Genomic DNA, 21,238 nt, shown 5'->3' with positions numbered 1-21,238 from the left:
TGTGTGTGTGTGTGTGTTTGGGGAGTGTCACCAAGGAAAGAATTCTATGCTCATCCACTTCAGTTGTGTTCCAGGTCTTTTGGGGTTGCTGAGCACACCAATGCATTCTCTCTTATTAAGAATGGACCAAATTGTTGATTTAGCCACTCAAAGTTTCTGCTATCTCTCTGATAGATCTGTTTTTGTTTTTCAGCCCAATGATTGCCTTCACTTGCATTGACACCTCGTTGGACCGCATATCGAGTTCATTCATTCATTTTATTGTCACAAATACATATATATACATAGTACACACACATTATAATACCAAAAGATATGTACAAGATTCTTGACATTGAGGATTAGATGCCTAATGGCGTATGTGTCCTATGAACATCATGAGTTCTCATGAACAGCTGCCAAATACCGTACGTACAAAAACGTGTAATCACCTCCAGACCCTTTATCACCTTAATTTGTCATGAAAAAACAAGGACACAGGCTACACTTGGCCACGAAACTGCTGTCAATTGTCCAATTACTTTTGAACCTGTGAAAATGGAGGGACTATGTACAAAATGGCTGTAATTCCTGAATAGTTAATGTGATGTTTTCTGCTAAATGCTTGAAATAAAGCTGAAATTGTACACTTCTAACACATGTTGATTGCTTCATTTCAAAGCCACTGTTGTGCTGTATGAAGGCAAATTTACAAAAATTTTGTCATTGACCAAATACTTATGGACCTGACTGTACATATACCTAAACCATAGGCTACATCTGTTAAAGCAGGTTCCCCCTGCTTTAACAGATGCAGGGGCTCTGAAAGTAAAGAGAAAATTTACATAAGAGGCAAAATTTCATAAGTAAACCATGTAATTTGTTATATACTTAGTATTAATAAACAAACTGTGCAAAATTGCTTCTTGGGATGAGTTTAGCCGAATTTGAAATGGAAAGCTGACATGTATAACTTGTTACCCTGTAACTGGGTCCTGGACTTGAGTATTACAATACTATTACAAGCAAGATGAGCAACTGACAACTTTCTTTTTTTAAACAAAATCAGAACAGAGCAAACCATCACTTACAACAGACAAACTGCCCTACACCAGTTAACAGTAATTAACAAATCATGGTGATATACAAGAATAAAACTCACTGGTTTAATATGGCCCGAGATCAGAGCAGTTTAGTCAACTCATGTAGATCCTTGACTGTGAAACTTCAGGAAGCAGTTGTGATTACGAGAAATACAGAGGAACACACAACATTTTAGACAACGGACTCTAGACATTTGCTCGCAACCTCCAAATCTACACCTAGCCTCTTCACCTTCAGAAAGTTGTTCTGGCCAGTGGCCCAACCCATCATATCGTGTGGCTGCATCAGGTAAAGGGGACTCAAAGACATCTGAACATCCTGTGGATGCACTCGATCCAGGCTGTATTGGTGGTGGAAGATAAGGGGGTGAGGAATCTTGCACAGCAATGTTGCTAGAACGAATTAAAGCTTTGGAAACTTCCAATCGGAATGCCATAAGTGATAGTGGCTCTGAAAGGTTTTGAGCTTGCTTGTACTGTAGCCATGAATTAACTAATGCAAGATCAATAAGGTCCCAAAGTACAGATTGTGGCCAGGCACTGGGTGATGGGCTTGTGCACGGGGTCCGATAAAGGCTTCTCAAATCTCTGTTCAGGTTTGCAGCTTTGATTGCCCTCTCAAATCCACTGACAAGCGACGTCGAGCGGGACTTTTCCTTTGTTACAGCTGACAGGATAAAGCCATGATGGCATCTGAACAGTTTTAGTTTCCCATCAGAAGTGACAAATTCATCACCTACTTGTCCCCTAGCACCACCAACCTTGCCAGCACTGCGCACTCCTGCCTCTAGGAGATGCTCCAACATGGAAGGTGTTGATAGCTCTGGTTTGCAAAGAAATACCATCCCTTGATTATCACTTTTTTCTCGAGAAACCATTTTCTCAACTAGTTCCTCTCTGTTACAGTCACTAACACGCAAGCTAAAGTCCATGACCAATCCGGCAGCATTTACCATGACTGTGTGATGTAGTGAGTGTGTTGGGTATCTCTGAAAAGGAAGGAGATATTGGTCAACTCCATAGTTTCCATTTCGTTTAAGGGCTTGACACCCTTCTTGAACTCTGTTCACTATTGCCTGAACTTTCCAAAGGGGATCTTTCTTGGTTACCAAAGTCTCTGTGCAGTTATGCGCATCCTGATCCTTATGTGCATCCTGTCCGTTCCAGTTTGGCATATCCATTCTCAGACTGGCTAATCTTAGATTTGATGCAAGTTCAGAAAACATGGCTGCAGACATGGCATCAGCAATCAATGGCACTCGGGTGAAATCATCCCAGTACAGCTTCATACTTGGAAACTGAGGATTAATTGGAGAGAAAAGACAGACCAGCTTATTTAGCATAAAAGTTCAAGTCTTGAAAACACAACCACCACCATGAATCAAAAAAAAGTTGGGATGGGATGGAAAATGCAAATAAAAAATAAAGCAGTGATTTCAAAATTTACTTTGACTCGTATTATGTATACAGACAGTATGAACCCAAAATATTTCGTGTTTTGTCTGGTCAACTTAATTTCATTTGTTAATATGCATCCAGTCGTGCATTTCAGGCCTACAAAACATTCCAAAAAAAGTTGGGACGGGGGCAATTTAGGGCCAGTAATGAGGTAAAACAATTAAACAATGTGATCTGAAACAACTGATGTCAACAGTTGATTGTACTCATGATTGGGTACAAAATCAGTATCCAGGAAAGTCCTAGTCTTTAAGGAGCAAAGATGGGGTGAGGCTCTCCAGCTTGTCAAGAAACACATGAGAAAATTGAAATGTCAAAAAACAGATATGAAGCTATTTGGATATATTTCACCCTCTACAGTGCATAACAAACGATTCAAGGGATCTGGAGAAATTTCAGTGCATAAAGGGCAAGGGCACAAGCCTAAACCGAATACCTGTGATCTTCAGTCCCTCAACAACTGTCATTCATCCATAGCCGATATAACCACAAGGGCTCGGGATTACTTCGGCAAATTTTTGTCAAGCACTACAATAGCTACGGAGTTACGTACATCCACAAATGCCAGTGAAAACTTTACTACACAAAAACGGAAGCCTTATGTTAACTGTGTCCACGCCCAGAGGCATCTGGAAACATGTATTGTGGTCAGCCCAATCAGCATGCCAGGCCTTTTTTTGGAAGAACTGGACACTATGTGCCAGTGTTGTAGTCGAGTCATTAAATCTCGAGTCCGAGTCCAGTCTCAAGTCCCCACTGTTCAAGTCCAAGTCATTAAAGAAAATTTTGAGTCCAGTCCACTACTGATCCAAGTTGAGTCCAAGAACAAGACTCCAACCACGCCATTTGACAGTGGCTGTTGCTGCCTTTATGTGAAACCGTCTCTGCTACTGTGTTGGACTAACGTTACTGCTTGACTGCCCCAGTTTAGTTAATAGGCTACAGATAAAAAGCTTGTTCATCACTCAATACGCCCCGCTATCAACAGGGCAAATAACATGAGAGAGGGTTAACAGTCGCTAGTTCATCGGTCAGCAAACAAGCCCCGCTATCAAAAGAGCCATGAACACAGCGTGTCACTCACGTCTCTGGATGTAGTCTTGCCAAATGACCATTGAAGTTCGAGGTTGTCCCCGTCGTCTCCTCGATAGTTCTTCTACATATGGAACACACAGCAGTGCATTTTTTCCCACTGCACGAGAAGTCTGTATAAGCAAAGCAGACAATCCTAGGGGCGTTCTCTCCAGGCATTTTAGCACCATTAATGTTAGTTTGTTCCTGAACATGATGTATGAACAGGTGAATGTGCATTCTCTTGCACGAAATTAGTATAAAAATTTATGTAGATATAAATATCTTATGCCAAATTATTATGGTATGTTACAAAAAATAAAGAAAAAATCAGAGTCCTCATCTCCAATTTACAAGTCTGAATGCAGTTAATGCACAAGTCCGAGTCATCAGTGCTAAAGTCCAAGTCCTTAAAATTAGGGCATGGGTTGGACTCGAGTACTACAAGCCTGCCATGTGCCCTGGACCAAAGACGAAAATGACCATGTAGAATGCTACCAGCAACAAGTCCAAAAGCCAGAGTCTGTCATGGTATGGGGTTGTGTCAGTGCCCTTGGCATGCAACTTGCACTTCTGTGATGGCAGCATTGATGCAGTAAAGTCCATTGAGATTTTGGAGCAACGTATGCTGCCTTCAAGGCAACGTCTTTTCCAGGGATATTTCAGCAAGACAATGCAAAACCACATTATGCACACATTACAAAGGCATTGCTATGGAAGATGATGGTGCCCGTCACCTCGGTCCCCAATAGAGAATGTGTGGTAAATACTGAAATGAAAACTACGACTACAACTCAGTACTGTTGCACACCTTAAAATCTGTTTGCAGGAAGCATGGAGGAAGAAAAAAAAAAAAAAAAACAACCACCACCTGAAATGCTTCATCACTTGGTGTCTTCAGTCCTTAAACATCTAAGTGTTGTGAGGAGGAATGGCAACATTAGAAAATGTTAAACTCTTTACCGTCCCACCTTTTTTAAAAATGTGTTGTAAGATTTGAAATTGAAATCGGTGCTTATTTTTTTTGGGGGGGGGGGGGGGGGACTCATGAGGTAAGACATCAAATAATGTGCTGTTGTATTGTTTTGAGTGCAATACAATTCAAAGATCCCACATAATTATTTTCACTTTTAATTTCAACATACCGCCCAACCTTTTTCTGATTTGGGGTTGCAGAACGACATACATTTTTAAACTTGAATTGTTTTGTACATTTAAATCCAATTATGTAGAGGCAGCTCCAGAATTATTGGCACACTCGGTAAAGAGCATTAGTTTAATTAGATTCATTAGCATAATCTGACACTGAAAATAAGAGAATTGCAGTTTTTAATTGAAATAAAATTATTCTAACAAAACAAAGAGCTGTAAGACTGCGACGGCCCGTTCGCTGTATGTTGCTGACCAAATTTTGCCAAATGCCAGGTCATCTGATGTTTTTACATATTATCATTGTTTATTCTTCACTTAAGTCTTGAGTATTAGGTATTTAGTCATCCACACTATTGCCAAAATTTAATGATCAGTATTTTGAACAACTTGTGCCATGTTGCATTCACTTTGTTTGATGTGAAATAAACTGCAGTCTCTTTTGGAACAGTACATTACTTGTGAGATGCAAGTGGGTATTGTTGTGACTGGGTTTTTTTTTCCTGTTTTTAGGGTGGGAACTCAGTAAAATTATAAGTAAAATAGAGCCTCCCCCCAAACATGTTGAACTGGTAAAAATCAGTTCTAGATGTCACCATAAACCATGAAACGAAACCTTACATTTAAAAATTTTCCAGGGGAGCATGTCCCTGGACCCACCTAGCTTACACACCACCTATGGCGGTGTGCTCTTTGCACCTCACCGTGCTCAGGGGGCCACTAGTCTTTTCAGTTTTTCTAGGGGTAACCCTGAAATTTATTTATTCTGCTTCCTTCCTTTCTCTCTCTCTCTCTCTCTCTCTCTCTCTCTCTCTCTGTGTGTGCACGCGCACAGGCACACATTCACAGCTTCAGATGGTTTAAATGCAGAGGAGGAATTTCACTGTGAGAATGTACATGTGGTGAAAATAAAGGCTTGTTGTTCTTAATTAACCCACAAATGTATTTATTCCACTTGAAAAATGCTTAGCAAACCAGCTGCCGGATTTGGGACACTGCAACATCTTGAGCCATTTAATATTTGGACTTCTAAATACACTGGAGATACTAAAGGCTTATGAAAGTACGGAGGCCTACCAATATTTCGAGGCAGGTTTTGTTCATACCAGAATGAAATTCCTGATAAAGAAAAATACCTTATTATGACAAAGGTAAGCTCAAATGTAGACTTCTAATACAACCCCCGATTCCAAAAAAGTTGAGACAAAGTACAAATTGTAAATAAAAACAGAATGCAATAACTTACAAATCTCAAAAACTGATATTGTATTCACAATAGAACATAGACAACATATCAAATGTCGAAAGTGAGACATTTTGAAATTTCATGCCAAATACTGGCTCATTTGAAATTTCATGACAGCAACACATCTCAAAAAAGTTGGGACAGGGGCAATAAGAGGCTGGAAAAGTTAAAGATACAAAAAAGGAACAGCTGGAGGACCAAATTGCAACTCATTAGGTCAATTGGCAATAGGCCATTAACATGACTGGGTATAAAAAGAGCATCTTGGAGTGGCAGCGGCTCTCAGACGTAAAGATGGGAAGAGGATCACCAATCCTCCTAATTCTGCGCCGACAAATACTGGAGCAATATCAGAAAGGAGTTCGACAGTGTAAAATTGCAAACAGTTTGAACATATCATCTACAGTGCATAATATCATCAAAAGATTCAGAGAATCTGGAAGAATCTCTGTGTGTAAGGGTCAAGGCCGGAAAACCATACTGGGTGCCCATGATCTTCGGGCCCTTAGACGGCACTGCATCACATACAGGCATGCTTCTGTATTGGAAATCACAAAATGGGCTCCGGAATATTTCCAGAGAACATTATCTGTGAACACAATTCACCGTGCCATCCGCCGTTGCCAGCTAAAACTCTATAGTTCAAAGAAGAAGCCGTATCTAAATGTGATCCAGAAGCGCAGACGTCTTCTCTGGGCCAAGGCTCATTTAAAATGGACTGTGACAAAGTGGAAAACTGTTCTGTGGTAAGACGAATCAAAATTTGAAGTTCTTTATGGAAATCAGGGATGCCGTGTTATTCGGACTAAAGAGGAGAAGGACGACCCGAGTTGTTATCAGCGCTCAGTTCAGAAGCCTGCATCTCTGATGGTATGGGGTTGCATTAGTGCATGTGGCATGGGCAGCTTACACATCTGGAAAGACACCATCAATGCTGAAAGGTATATCCAGGTTCTAGAACAACATATGCTCCCATCCAGACGACGTTTCTTTCAGGGAAGACCTTGCATTTTCCAACGTGACAATGCCAAACCACACACTGCATCAATTACAGCATCATGGCTGCGTAGAAGAAGGGTCCGGGTACTGAACTGGCCAGCCTGCAGTTCAGATCTTTCACCCATAGAAAACATTTGGCGCATCATAAAACGGAAGATACGACAAAAAAGACCTAAGACAGTTGAGCAACTAGAATCCTACATTAAACAAGAATGGGTTAACATTCCTATCCCTAAACTTGAGCAACTTGTCTCCTCAGTCCCCAGACGTTTACAGACTGTTGTAAAGAGAAAAGGGGATGTCTCACAGTGGTAAACATGGCCTTGTCCCAACTTTGAGATGTGGTGTTGTCATGAAATTTAAAATCACCTAATTTTTCTCTTTAAATGATACATTTTCTCAGTTTAAACATTTGATATGTCATCTATGTTCTATTCTGAATAAAATATGGAATTTTGAAACTTCCACATCATTGCATTCCGTTTTTATTTCCAATTTGTACTTTGTCCCAACTTTTTTGGAATCAGGGTTGTAGTAACAGCACACATCCACATATACATTTTAATGTTGCACAAAGCTTTCATACTAACCCGATATCAAATGTTCTCCACACACGGGAATGTTTTGTTGGTATCCAGTCTTCCTGTTTAACTGCAGCTCACCATTTGTATATTCTTTCTGGGTCTGCCAGGAAGCGGTGAAAAGTTAAACCTGGCTTATTTCCACGTCTGTTATTGTATCCAAAAGCACTACAGGTCTCTGGCATTGTTCTTTTAGATGGAACTTCGACAAGTTTGTCTGTAGATGTAGTGAATTGGGCTTACAATCACTCATGTACACTTGTGCCGATTGTCGTCAAACACAAAGCTTGGCCAGATAAACAAATCCACAGTTACGATGATGTCATGTTAAAGGCCCCTGTAACTCCATACTTGCTACTGTGGAATTGAGTCCATGCATTCTAAGGCCAAGATAGCTGAGAACAAGTGAGAATAATTTAGTTACCTGTCCAGAAAAATGATGCCATCTAACCTTGCTCTAGCTTGCATTTGCACTCACTAGTCCCCCCCGTCTGTCCCTCTGAGTTACATGTTGATCCTAAGATCGAGATGCTGACCTCTTCTGCTTCTCTGACTTGCCTGATCCATCCTGATGCCCTACGTCTGGCTGGAGTCTCATCACCTTGCTCCTGTAGAAGACGGCCTCATATGGACAGTCAAAAGTCACACTTGGAAGATGGCTCTGGACACTTACAGTAATGCTTTTATAGCTGAGGACTTCAGTTAACTTGCTAACTTTGGGACTGCCGTTGTCAGGAACAGTTTTGCACTCAAGTTTCCATCAATGAACAGTTTATAACTTCAACAAAACAGACTTCATGTTAAAACTATAATGAATTTGCTCGTTTCACAGTTATACTTTGTGATTATATAGGCCACTGTTATAGAAGCAAGTTATTTATAATCACGCTGTCTGTTATCACCCTAATGAGGGTGGGTTCCCTTTTGAGTCTGGTTCCTCTCGAGGTTTCTTCCTCATGTTGCCTGAGGGAGTTTTTCCTTGCCACCATCGCCACAGGCTTGCTCATTGGGGATAGATTTGGGATAAAATTAGCTCACGTTTCAAGTTTTAAAATTTCTTTAAACCTGCTTTGCAACAATGTCTATTGTTAAAAGCACTAAAAAAAATAAACTTGACTTGACTAGGCAGGCTTTCCTTTTCCGCTGGCTTTTAGCTGGTGGGAGAGCGGAGTGCGCCATATTTGCCCATGACCACTTGTTTGGGTTAAAAGTAGGTCAGACACTCCCTACGGTGGTTACATGATATTGCTACTCACTTGCTTCGGCAATTTTCGGAATCGTAAAATGTGGGACCCATTTTATCTCAGCAAAACAGTGACACATAGGGTACACGGTGCGTGCAGCATCGCAACATCTTGAAACTCCAACAGCAATAGAAAGAGAACATTTTGCCCAGAATTCAACTTTGCAGTCAGAATCTTTAAGGGAATCTGGCTTTTGTGTCACTTCACATTCCTCATGAAACAGGAAGTCATGGATGAACAATCAATTCAAACAATTAAAATAATACACTGTGTGAACCTCTCTCATACTACTGCCACAAAGTTGGACGTACAGAACTGGTCTAGAATGCCTCTGTATGCTGTAGCATTTCAATTTCCTGCCCCCGAAACTAAAACTGTTCCGGCATGCTAACCCCCTTGTGCACTGTCTTCCTAAAGATTTTGGAAGGTACTGTATTTTTAATAAAATTTTTTCCTCTAAAATAAATGTGATACTTTGTTTTACCAATCATTACCAAGACTGCCAATAACTCTGGAACTGCTTGTATACACATTTCACCCATTGAAAAAAGAAAAGAAGAAAAAAAAAAGTCCTAATACATTAACTCTGAAAAACAAAGAAGAAAAAGGTTGGGCAAAATAAGATCACAGGATGATAATGACATATTTCTTTCATTCATGGTGGATCAGGAGCCTAATACTGGAAACACTGGCCATGAGAGAATTCATCTTGGATGGTGCACACACAAACTCACACCTAGGGACAATTTAAAGTAACCAGGACACACGCCCCAGCAGGTTTTAAGAGGACTGAAAGTTATTACTCACCTTTAGGGTTCCCATTGCAATATGGATTCCTACAAACTGGGCCACCTCCTTTTCAGTAATGGGCTTTGGCAATTTTGACACTTGCTCTGTGTAAGCTGCAATATCTTTCCATGTATTCCAACTAAAATACTGAAGGAAGTAGTCAATGGGCTCACAATGCTCCTTACTACCTGCTTCAGGACAACCTGTATTTCTATTTAGAGGGGATACAAGTTACATATAAGAAATTTGGGCACCTTTCCTAATATAATTATCTACAATTGCGGTCAGAAGTTTACATACAGTGGCATGAATGTCATCTTGGATATGAATGTCATGGCAATATTTGGGGCTTCCAATAATTTCTTTGAACTGTTCTTTTTCTGTAGCAGAATGTACAGCATACAGCTTTAATAAAAAAAAAAAACCACCAGAATTTAGTGCACAAGTTTTAATTTTCTTTGGGTTTTCTGAAATCAACATAGGGCCAAAATTATACATACAGGGTCAATATTATACATACAGCACACCTAATATTTGGGTAAAATGTCTCTTCGCAAGATTCACCTCAACCAAACATTTTTGTTTCCCATGAACAAGCTTCTGGCAGAATTCTGGGTGGATTCTTCACGACTCTTCATGGTAGAGTTGAATTAAATTTGTTTTTTTTTCCTTGGCATGGACTCGACTTATAAGCATGGTCCATATATTTTCAATACGGCTGAAGTCAGGACTTGTTTTAAGCTTAATGTTAGCCTGCTATATCCTCCGCAACCAGCTCTGATGCGTGTTTGGGTTCATTGTCCTGTTGTAATTCCTAAGTTGTGTTCAAGTTTCTGATGGTTTCTGCTGAAGAATTCTGAGGTAGTCCTCCTTCTTCATTATTCCATCCACTTTGTGCAATTAACCAGTTCCACTGGCAGCAAAACAGCCCCAGAGGATGATGATCCCAACACCACCAGCAGCTGGTACAGTTTCCCTCTGTACATCATGGTCATTGTGGCCAAACAATTCAATCTTTGTCTCATCTGACCATACAGCTATCCTCCAGAAGGCGTTTTTTTCTTTGTCCATGTGGTCAGCTTCAAACTTTAGTTAAGCTTGAAGGTGTCAATTTTGGAGCAGGGGGTTATTTCTTGGATAGCAGCCTCTTAGTCCATGGTGATCTGAACTGTAGACAGTGATCCATCAGCTTCCAATTCATGGCAGGGCTGTGCCATGGTGGTTCCCAGGTTGTTCCTGACCATCCAAACCAATTTCCTTTCAGCTGAGGGTGACAGTTTGGGTTTTCTTGAAGCAAAGTGGCTTGGCAAAGTGACTACACCTCACAATAACTTGGATACAGTTGTTTGAGCTGAGCTTGAAATTTGCAGTTGTTTAGAAGTGGCTCCAAGAGACATTCCGGAGTTGTGTACATCTGCAATCCTCTTTCTCAGATCTGCACTGAGCTCCTTAAACTTTCCCATTTTACTGTGTGTTGGTCAATCCAATGAGTGCTGTAAACAAACCCTTTTAATGAAGGCACTGATTACAGCTGGTAGCTTCTTTATCATGATCAGGAAGTTAAGAGACCTCGGCCTTGGCAAGACAAGAGACATTTTGCAAGTTTCAGCACCTCTGAATTAATAATCTAAGTGAGCGTATGTAAATTTTTGACCCTGTATGTATAATTTTGACCCTGTGTTGATTTCAGAAAACACAAAGAAATTAAAACTTGTGCACCAAATTCTGGTGGGTTTTTTTTAATTAAAAGATGTATGCTGTACAATCATTCTGCCACAGAAAAAGAACAGTTTAAAGAAATTACTGAAAGCCCAAATATTGCCATGACAATCATATCCAAGATGACATTCATGTCACCGAATGTAAACTTCTGACCACAACTGTATTTATGACAAGACTTACTTGGAGGTTTTTGCATGCTGCTCAGAGCTGGACATTTCACACTGTCGCTCTGCTCCATTGCCATTGATACCATTGTAACAAGACATAATATGAGCTTCAGCTTCTGGCTCAGAATGGACACCATCAAGGTCCTCCATGTCTGATGTTTGGGAAAGGAATTCTAGAATGTCTTCGTTGCTCTGTTGCTCAGCACCAACACTGCCTGCAGATGACACAGTTGCACATTCTCAGAAGGCTTCATAAATAAACCAAGTTTGTGAAATATAATGCTTTAATTATCTTTACAGGATATTACACTGTCATAATACTCAGTGATGTTTACTCTGATTACATCATCAAACCTGCCAATCTTTATTCATTTTGCACACAAGCTCTGCAATTGAACAACAGAGGACATTAATGAGTCATTACTCAAAAACACACCAAAAGATGAGTGTTTTTCTCCCCAGTAAAACAGGAGATGAGCCAAATGGCACATGAATCTGGAAGCTGCATCCCCCCATTTCATGTTCTCTCAAGCAGACAACTCACAGGGTGCTCTCAATTTGTCAAGGTAAATGGAGAAGGTTTTGAGTTCATTAATATGAAATTAAAAATCCATCAATGTTTGACTTGACAAATATTAGACATCGCAATGTTTGTCTTGACAAACACTAGACAACATCAAAAATTGTTAAAAATGGCTTTTGGTTAGAAGAGCAAAAAAAAAAAAAATGTAATAGGCCTACAAGGAAGTGTTAAGGATTTTGCTCTCCGGTGCCAGTCAGCACTCGGACACGCTCATACATTCTGAGCATCAGCATCAGCAGTGAACAACATTGACCATTATTATATATACAGGACACCTTTTCAATGGAATAAAAACATGTTCTATTCCCTTCTCACGGGTTTCATTCATATGGTTTGACACCATGCAATATTGTTATCATATTACTTATCCTACGTGTATTACTTCACTCTACCCAACGGAGAATGAGTGTTGAATATGGTTTACGATATTGCATGGTTGTCAAGACAACATGACATCACACATCAGAGACATAAAAATTCCACACTAGTGAGCAACTGTGACAATTTGTAAACAAATATGGCCGCCAGGTTTGCTTCATTAAATACGGAAGATTGAGAGAATTTTGAAAAAGAAAGACGCACTGAAAACCTGAAAGGAATGTGTATGTATAATAATAATAATAATAATAATAATAGATTTTTTCATGGTATATCAGATATATTCCATTCAGCTACTCGTCTTCAACTCGTTCAGTATCATGCTAGCTGAATGGAATATATCTAATATACCACTCAACGCTAGCCAATATTATTTAATTATTATACATATGGGCCACTTTTTCCATGGAATAAAAACACGTATTCTGTTCCCTTCTAGCGGGTTTATTGATGGCATGCAATGTTATCATATCGCTTATCCTCCATGTATTATGCCAATCTTGCCAATGGAGAATGAGCATGCAATATTGTTATAATATTACACGTTGTCAAGACAACACGACGTCACACATTGGAGCTGATGCGAATATCCAATGGCAAAACTTTTCTGCTGCGTATGCGCATAATCATTTCTTTGTCGGCTGGGAAAGACAGAATATCCAGTGCTAGGTTTAAGCACTAAATAAATAAACTGAAAACTGAGACTAAAGATGTGCTGAACACCCAAAAGGCTACCAAAACTTCATTATATATTCTTCACACATATCTACAAGAGAAAAACATAACAATGAACATCGAAAAACTGGAAAAGAGACACGTCGGAGATGTAAAACTTCCGCGCTAGTGAGTGACCGTGACAGTTTGTACACAAACATGGCCATGAGATTTGCTTTATTAAAAGCAAAAGATTTAAAGAGAATTTTGAAAGAGAAAGACGTGCTGAACACCTGAAAGGCTACTAAAATTTCACTATATATTTTTCATGCATATAATCTACTGCATTAAATATGGAAAAACTGGAAAACAGACACATCAGAGACATAAAACTTCTGCACTCGCGAGTGACTTACAGTTTGTACACAAACATGGCGGCGAGGTTTGCTTCATTAAAAGTGGAAGATTTAAAGAGAAGATGCGCTGAACACCCGAAAGGCTACCAGAACTTCACTGGATATTCTTCACACATATTTACAAGAGGAAAAACTTGCCAACAGACATCGAAAAACTGGAAAAGAGTAATAGCGGAAATATTGTCAAAGTTCTACTTGGAGGTGAGGAAAAGTGACAGAAACTTTTACAAGAGGACTTCACTCCTCTAAAAAGCTCCTCTAAAAAGGAAAATGGTCAGAGACAAAAAATTAGCACCCTGGTATAATGATGACACCCGCACATTAAAACAGACCACTCGAAAATTGGAATGTAAATGGCGTCAAACAAAATTGGTAGTGTTCAAATTAGCTTGGAAGGAGAGCTTCCTGAAGTATAGAAAAGCTCTTAGTGCTGCGAGATCAACATATTTCTCCTCCCTAATAGAAGATAACAAAAATAATCCTAGATTCCTATTTAATACTGTAGCAAAATTAACCAGGAATAAGTCCACTATCAACACATGCACACCTGCAGTATGTAGTAGCAACGACTTCATGAATTTTTTTAATGACAAAATTGAGGATATTCGACAAAAAATTAAAACTACTAATTTAAGGTTAGACAATGAAAGTGACCTTGTAGTTAACAATATAACTGTATCAGATCATCAGTTAGAATGTTTTACTCCCCTAAAAGAAACTGAATTACTTTCATTAATCTCTACATCAAAAGCCTCAACTTGCGTACTAGATCCCTTACTGACACATCTATTCAAACAGATATGCCTGGAGTAATTGAACTGCTTCTAAAAATAATAAATTCTTCTCTTATGATTGGCTATGTACCCAAATCCTTTAAACTAGCAGTTATCAAACCCCTGATTAAAAAACCTGACCTTGATCCCTGTCAGCTGTCCAATTATCGGCCAATATCAAACCTCCCCTTTATCTCCAAGATCCTTGAAAAAGCTGTGGCACAGCAGTTATGCTCATATTTACATAGGAATAACATCCATGAAATATATCAGTCAGGATTTAGACCTCATCATAGCACAGAGACAGCACTGGTTAAAGTAGTAAACGACCTACTGTTGGCGTCTGATCAGGGCTGTCTCTCGCTACTTGTGTTGCTTGACCTTAGTGCAGCATTTGATACCATTGATCATTCCATTCTTCTGGATAGACTAGAAAATGTTGTGGGAGTTAAGGGAATGGCCCTCTCCTGGCTCAGGTCTTATCTAACTGATCGTTATCAGTATGTTGATATAAATGGTGATATTTCTAGACGTACTGAGGTAAAGTTTGGTGTTCCACAAGGTTCTGTCTTGGGTCCACTGCTTTTTTCTCTATATATGTTACCTCTGGGCGATATTATTCGTAAACATTGTATTAGTTTCCACTGTTATGCTGATGACACATAGTTGTATGTCTCTGCAAAACCTGATGAGAGACACCAGCTTAATAGAATTGAGGAATGTGTTAAGGACATTAGACACTGGATGCTTATAAATTTCCTTCTGCTTAACTCTGACAAGACTGAAGTACTTGTGCTAGGACCACATACAGCTAGAAGTAAGTTTTCTGATTACACAGTAACTCTGGATGGCCTTTCTGTTTCTTCACGTGCAGCAGTAAAAGACCTCGGAGTGATTATTGACCCCAGTCTTTCATTCGAAACTCACATTGATAACATCACCCAGATAGCTTTCTTTCATCTCAGAAATATTGCAAAGATAAGAAATTTAATGTCATTGCATGATGCAGAAAAACTAGTCCATACTTTCATTACCTCCAGGTTGGATTATTGTAATGCCTTACTGTCTGGATGTTCCAATAAGTGCATAAACAAGCTCCAGTTAGTTCAAAATGCAGCAGCAAGAGTCCTTACTAGAACTAGAAAATATGACCACATCACGCCTGTCTTATCCACACTGCATTGGCTCCCAATCAAATTTCGTATTGATTATAAAATACTACTAAAAATACTACTATTAACCTTTAAAGCACTAAATGGTCTCGCACCACAGTACCTGAGTGAACTTCTGCTCCTCTATGACCCGCCACGCCTACTTAGATCAAAAGGTGCAGGCTATCTGCTGGTACCTCGTATAGTGAAGGCTACATCAAGGGGCAGAGCCTTTTCTTACAAAGCCCCACAGTTATGGAACAGCCTTCCAAGTAATGTTCGGGAATCAGACACAGTCTCAGTGTTTAAGTCTAGACTGAAAACATATCTGTTTAGTCAAGCCTTTTGTTAATGGTGTTTATGAGGTAAAGGAGTAGATCTGGAGGGTCCTCAGACATAGAGTGTTTTGGTAAACTGGGATGTATGGATGCTGTCAGTCCCCACTCGCTTGCTCACTCGAGTTTGTTGACGGTGTAGTGGCTGGCTGCTTTATGTCCCAGGGCTCCCTCATGCCTGTGTTACCTTCTAGCTCTCTCCTTTTAGTTATGCTGTCATAGTTAGTTGCCGGAGTCCCTGCTTGTACTCGGTGCAATATGTATACTGTTCCTACTTATTCAGGTGACATTGGGCATACCTAACCACCTGTGTTTTCTTTCCCTCCCCCCACCCCAAATCTGTCCCTCTGAGTTACATGGAGTCAACAGGAAATCTTTTGGTGGAGAGGGTGGAGACCTCGACTGGCTATCGTAGCCTGCAGGGAATCGGCCGTCAGACATTCTGTCGCATGTCCCAGACCCGGTGAAATGTAACTGAATTGTCTTGGCCAGCCCTAAGGGTCCCATCTGCATCTCATCATTGCTGAGGAGTGTGCTCCCATCACCCAATCAAGCATCCAGCCATAGCAGGTCATGATATATTTTACCATATTAACATGCCATTGTTGTGTGTTATGCCTGATGTAAAGACTCTCGTCTCTGCGAGCCTACCACACAGATTTAATACTTGTCATTTTTAGGGCATACCTAACAACGTGTTTTCTTTCTCTCTCTCTTCCCCCCCCAATCTGTCCCTCTGAGTTACATGTTGATCCTGGGATTGAGATGCTGGCCTCTTCTGCCCCTCGGACCTGCTTGATCCATCCTGGTGCCCTGTGTCTGGTCGGAGTTTTATCGCACCGCTCCTGTGAAGGACGGCCCCATGAGGACAGTTGAGGGTTATACCTGTTAAAACTGTTAATATTATAGTCAGGCTGTCTGTTTTTGCCCAAATGAGGATGGGTTCCCTTTTGAGTCTGGTTCCTCTCGAGGTTTCTTCCTCATGTCATCTGAGGGAGTTTTTCCTTGCCACCGTCGCCACAGGCTTGCTCATTGGGGATAGATTAGGGATAAAATTAGCTCATGTTTTAAGTCGTTCAAATTCTGTAAAGCTGCTTTGCGACAATGTTTATTGTTAAAAGCGCTATACAAATAAACTTGATTTGATTTACTCGTGGACTTCACTCAGCAAAGCCCTTTTGTTTTGAACAACTGCAATGTAACAATGAACTACTACCAAAAGCAACTTTGAACTTGAACTGTCAACCTGGATATAGCTTGTAGATAAATTGGGTTGTTGTTCAGGCTTTTTGGACTTGTACCATTTTTATTGTTAGAACTTTGACTTTATACATGTACAGTACATTGGACCGACAAAACATTGAATTAATTCGATTAGAATTAGCATTCAGTATTGGTAAGTTACCCCTCTGTTCTTAACTTTTTGTAAAATCTATAATTGTTCCATTGAATGTGTATGTATAATAATAATAATAATAATAATAATGGCTGGTTTTTTCATGGTATATCAGATATATTCCATTCAGCTACTTGTCTTCGACTCATTCAATATCATGCTAGCTGAATGGAATATACAGTGGTGCTTGAAAGTATGTGAACCCTTCAGAATTTTCTATATTTCTGCATAAATATGACCTAAAACATCATCAGATTTTCACACAAGTCCTAAAAGTAGATAAAGAGAACCCAGTTAAACAAATGAGACAAAAATATTATACTTGGTCATTTATTTATTGAGGAAAATGATCCAATATTACATATCTGTGAGTGGCAAAAGTATGTGAACCTTTGCTTTCAGTATCTGGTGTGACCCCCTTGTGCAGCAATAACTGCAACTAAACGTTTCCGGTAACTGTTGATCAGTCCTGCACACCGGCTTGGAGGAATTTGAGTCCATTCCTCCATACAGAACAGCTTCAACTCTGGGATGGTGGTGGGTTTCCTCATATGAACAGCACACTTCAGGTCCTTCCACAACATTTCAATTGGATTAAAGTCAGGACTTTGACTTGGCCATTCCAAAACATTAACTTTATTCTTCTTTAACCATTCTTTGGTAGAATGACTTGTGTGCTTAGGGTCGTTGTCTTGCTGCATGACCCACCTTCTCTTGAGATTCAGTTCATGGACAGATGTCCTGACATTTTCCTTTAGAATTTGCTGGTATAATTCAGAATTCATTGTTCCATCAATGATGGCAAGCCGTCCTGGCCCAGATGCAGCAAAACAGGCCCAAACCACGATACTACCACCACTATGTTTCATAGATGGGATAAGGTTCTTATGCTGGAATGCAGTGTTTTCCTTTCTCCAAACATAACGCTTCTCATTTAAACCAAAACGTTCTATTTTGGTCTCATCCGTCCATAAAAATTTTTCCAGTAGCCTTCTGGCTTGTCTACATGATCTTTAGCAAACTGCAGACGAGCAGCAATGTTCTTTTTGGAGAGCAGTGGCTTTCTCCTTGCAACCCTGCCATGCACACCATTGTTGTTCAGTGTTCTCCTGATGGTGGACTCATGAACATTAGCCAATGTGAGAGAGGCCTTCAGTTGCTTAGAAGTTACCCTGGGGTCCTTTGTGATCTCGCTGGCTATTACACACCTTGCTCTTGGAGTGATCTTTGTTGGTCGACCACTCCTGGGGAGGGTAACAATGGTCTTGAATTTCCTCCGTTTATACACAATCTGTCTGACTGCGGATTGGTGGAGTCCAAACTCTTTAGAGATGGTTTTGTAACCTTTTCCAGCCTGATGAGCATCAACAACGCTTTTTCTGAGGTCCTCAGAAATCTCCTTTGTTCGTGCCATGATACACTTCCACAAACATGTGTTGTGAAGATCAGACTTTGATAGATCCCTATTCTTTAAATAAAACAGGGTGCCCACTCACACCTGATTGTCATCACATTGACTGAAAACAGCTGACTCTAATTTCACCTTCAAATTAATTGCTAATTCAAGAGGTTCACATACTTTTGCCACCCACAGATATGTAATATTGGATCATTTTCCTCAATAAATAAATGACTAAGTATAATATTTTTGTCTCATTTGTTTAACCGGGTTCTCTTAATCTACTTTTAGGACTTGTGTGAAAATCTGATAATGTTTTAGGTCATATTTATGCAGAAATATAGAAAATTCTAAAGGGTTCACAAACTTTCAAGCACCACTGTATCTGATAGACCACTCAAAGCCAGCCACTATTATTTAATTATACAACCAATTTGTCAAATAATTATCTTGAAATTTATTGCTGTTTTGTTTTTTGGACACTACTATTTACTGCTCACTACTGCAGAAAAATGATCAGCAAAATAAATAAATAAATTCACCATCCATAGTTTTCAATTTCAGTTTTCAACTGCCACTGCTGGCAAGCATTTTCCAAGTGCACAGCTATAGCGAATATTATTACACTCCAATATTCTCCTCAAACCGGAAATGGTCAGATCTTATATCATGGTCATATTATTGTGTCTTTTTTCCTGTCAATTCTGGATGTTTAAACTATGTGGGTTTTTTTTTTTGTTTTTACCTTTTTATATTAAATCATGAGCAACCAAAAATGGATATTGCACAAGTATAAAATAAGCAAAATGTTTAATTAAACTACACTGCTGATACCTACCCTCTTCATTGCTGGAGTATAAATTATGGTGCATTTCCATTTGTGGGCATCCTATACTGAGCTCACTCTCCTCTAATCCAGGTGCAACCCCTACAGATTGGTAGAAAGGAAACATTAGTGATCTGTCATCCAATACTTCACTTCCAAACTCTCATTGCCTCCAAACACTTATTGAGCTTACATGGTCCTGTTCTCTCTTCTGACACTTCTGAACCTGAAGTCCCTTCATTATTAGCTTGAGGCTCCACCATCATCTCCCCCTCCTCCTCCTCCTTTACAGGGTAGAAAATGCACTGCTTGACGGTAGACTGAGCTACTGCAGGGGAACCAAGGGAAATTCCAACTGTGGAACCGTCCATCTGCTTTTCTTTAGTGTGTGGTGGGAAAAGGGATTCAAAAATACAGTTGCAAAAGAACTTGAAAAACAACTAGATTAACATATTAAAATGTATTTTGGTTGAACAAAAATACTTACCTAGACTTGCACTGTGATGAATTTGCACATGTTGAGCTTCCTGTATAATGTGGGGATCATTCGACATTTGCTGATCCTCTGCTTTTACCAAAATCACCTGGACTTCTTCCAAATAATCTCCATCACTAGCCTGGACATCATGGGATGTGAGAACAGATAGACTGGCTTCCGTTTTCACATTAGTAGAGGTGCCAGCAGAAGTTAATCCATTATCTGACTGCAGTTTGCCCTTCAATTAAAACAAACATAATAAAAATTCATCTCAGAATAAAAATTTTTATTTTTATTCAAACCATTTGCATTCATCACATCATGTGCACAAAGTGGTGTGTGAATTTTAGAGAGAACATTTGCTGCCAAATAGAACCCCAGTTCCAAAAAAGTTGTAAAAGTTGTATAAACTGTAAATAAAAACAATGCGACGATTTGCAAATCGTGGAAACCATATATTTGATTGAAAATAGTACAAAGACAACATATCAAATGTTGAAACTGAGAAATTTTATTGTTTTTTGAAAAATATGCGCTCATTCTGAATTTGATATTACTAACACGTTTCAAAAAGGACAGGACAGGGGCATGTTTATTACTGTGTTGCTTTTAACAACACACTGTAAAAGTTTGGGAACTGAGGAGACCAATTGCTGTAGTTTTGAAAGAGAAATGTTGTCCCATTCTTACCCGATATACAATTTCAGTTGCTCAACAGTTCGGGGTGTCCTTTGTCATATTTTGCGTTTCATAATGCACCAAATGTTTTAAATGGAAAACAGGTCTGGACTGCAGGCAGGCCAGTTTACCACCCAGACTCTTTTACTACGGATCCATGCAGTTTTAATATATGCAGAAAGTGGTTTGGCATTGTCTTGCTGAAAGAAGGAAAGCTTTCCCTAAAAAAGATTTTGTCTGGATGGCAGCATATTGCTCTGAAACGTGCCTATATCATTCAGCATTAATGATGCCTTCCCAGATGTACAAGCTACCCATGTCATGTGCACAAATGCCCCCTCATACCATCACAGATGCTGGCTTTTGAACTGTGCATTGATAACAAGCCAGATGGTCCCTCGCCTCTTTAGCCTGGAGGATGCGGTGTCCATGATTTCTAAAGAGAATTTCTACTTTTGATTCACCAGACAATTTTCCACTTCACCTCAGTCCATTGTAAAAGAGCTCGGGCCCAGAGAAAGTGGTGGTGTTTCTGGATATTGTTTATATCTGGTTTTAACTTGCATTTGTGGATGCAGTAATGAACTGTTTTCACAGACAACGGTTTTCTGAAGTATTCCTGAGCCCATACAGTGATTCCCACTACAGACATGTGTCTGCTTT

General features: G+C 39.7%; 1 protein-coding gene across 10 annotated transcripts in view; it reads right to left on the bottom strand.

Moving 5' to 3' along the window:
- Positions 1 to 239: 239 nt before the first annotated feature.
- The window catches only part of LOC132886543 (uncharacterized), a 56,082-nt gene continuing 35,083 nt past the window's right edge, over positions 240 to 21,238 (bottom strand). For 7 of the 10 annotated variants that reach the window (XM_060921301.1, XM_060921306.1, XM_060921308.1 and 4 more), the window contains 7 exons: positions 19,907 to 20,135; positions 19,613 to 19,798; positions 19,432 to 19,521; positions 11,522 to 11,723; positions 9,638 to 9,830; positions 3,625 to 3,696; positions 240 to 2,380 (listed from right to left, as the gene is read on the bottom strand). In XM_060921301.1, coding sequence (XP_060777284.1) covers positions 1,181 to 2,380; positions 3,625 to 3,696; positions 9,638 to 9,830; positions 11,522 to 11,723; positions 19,432 to 19,521; positions 19,613 to 19,798; positions 19,907 to 20,135 — 2,172 coding nt within the window. In that variant the 3' untranslated portion in view covers positions 240 to 1,180. Of the gene's footprint in view, positions 2,381 to 3,624; positions 3,746 to 7,595; positions 7,690 to 9,637; positions 9,831 to 11,521; positions 11,724 to 19,431; positions 19,522 to 19,612; positions 19,799 to 19,906; positions 20,136 to 21,238 lie in introns of all 10 variants that reach the window. The other 3 variants (XM_060921311.1, XM_060921310.1, XM_060921309.1) reach the window with 3 other exon arrangements.

Source organism: Neoarius graeffei, chromosome 5 (genome assembly GCF_027579695.1).
Source record: "Neoarius graeffei isolate fNeoGra1 chromosome 5, fNeoGra1.pri, whole genome shotgun sequence".
Lineage (NCBI taxonomy): Eukaryota > Metazoa > Chordata > Actinopteri > Siluriformes > Ariidae > Neoarius > Neoarius graeffei.
Note: the sequence above shows the minus strand (reverse complement) of the source record. Positions and strands in the feature narration are given on the sequence as shown.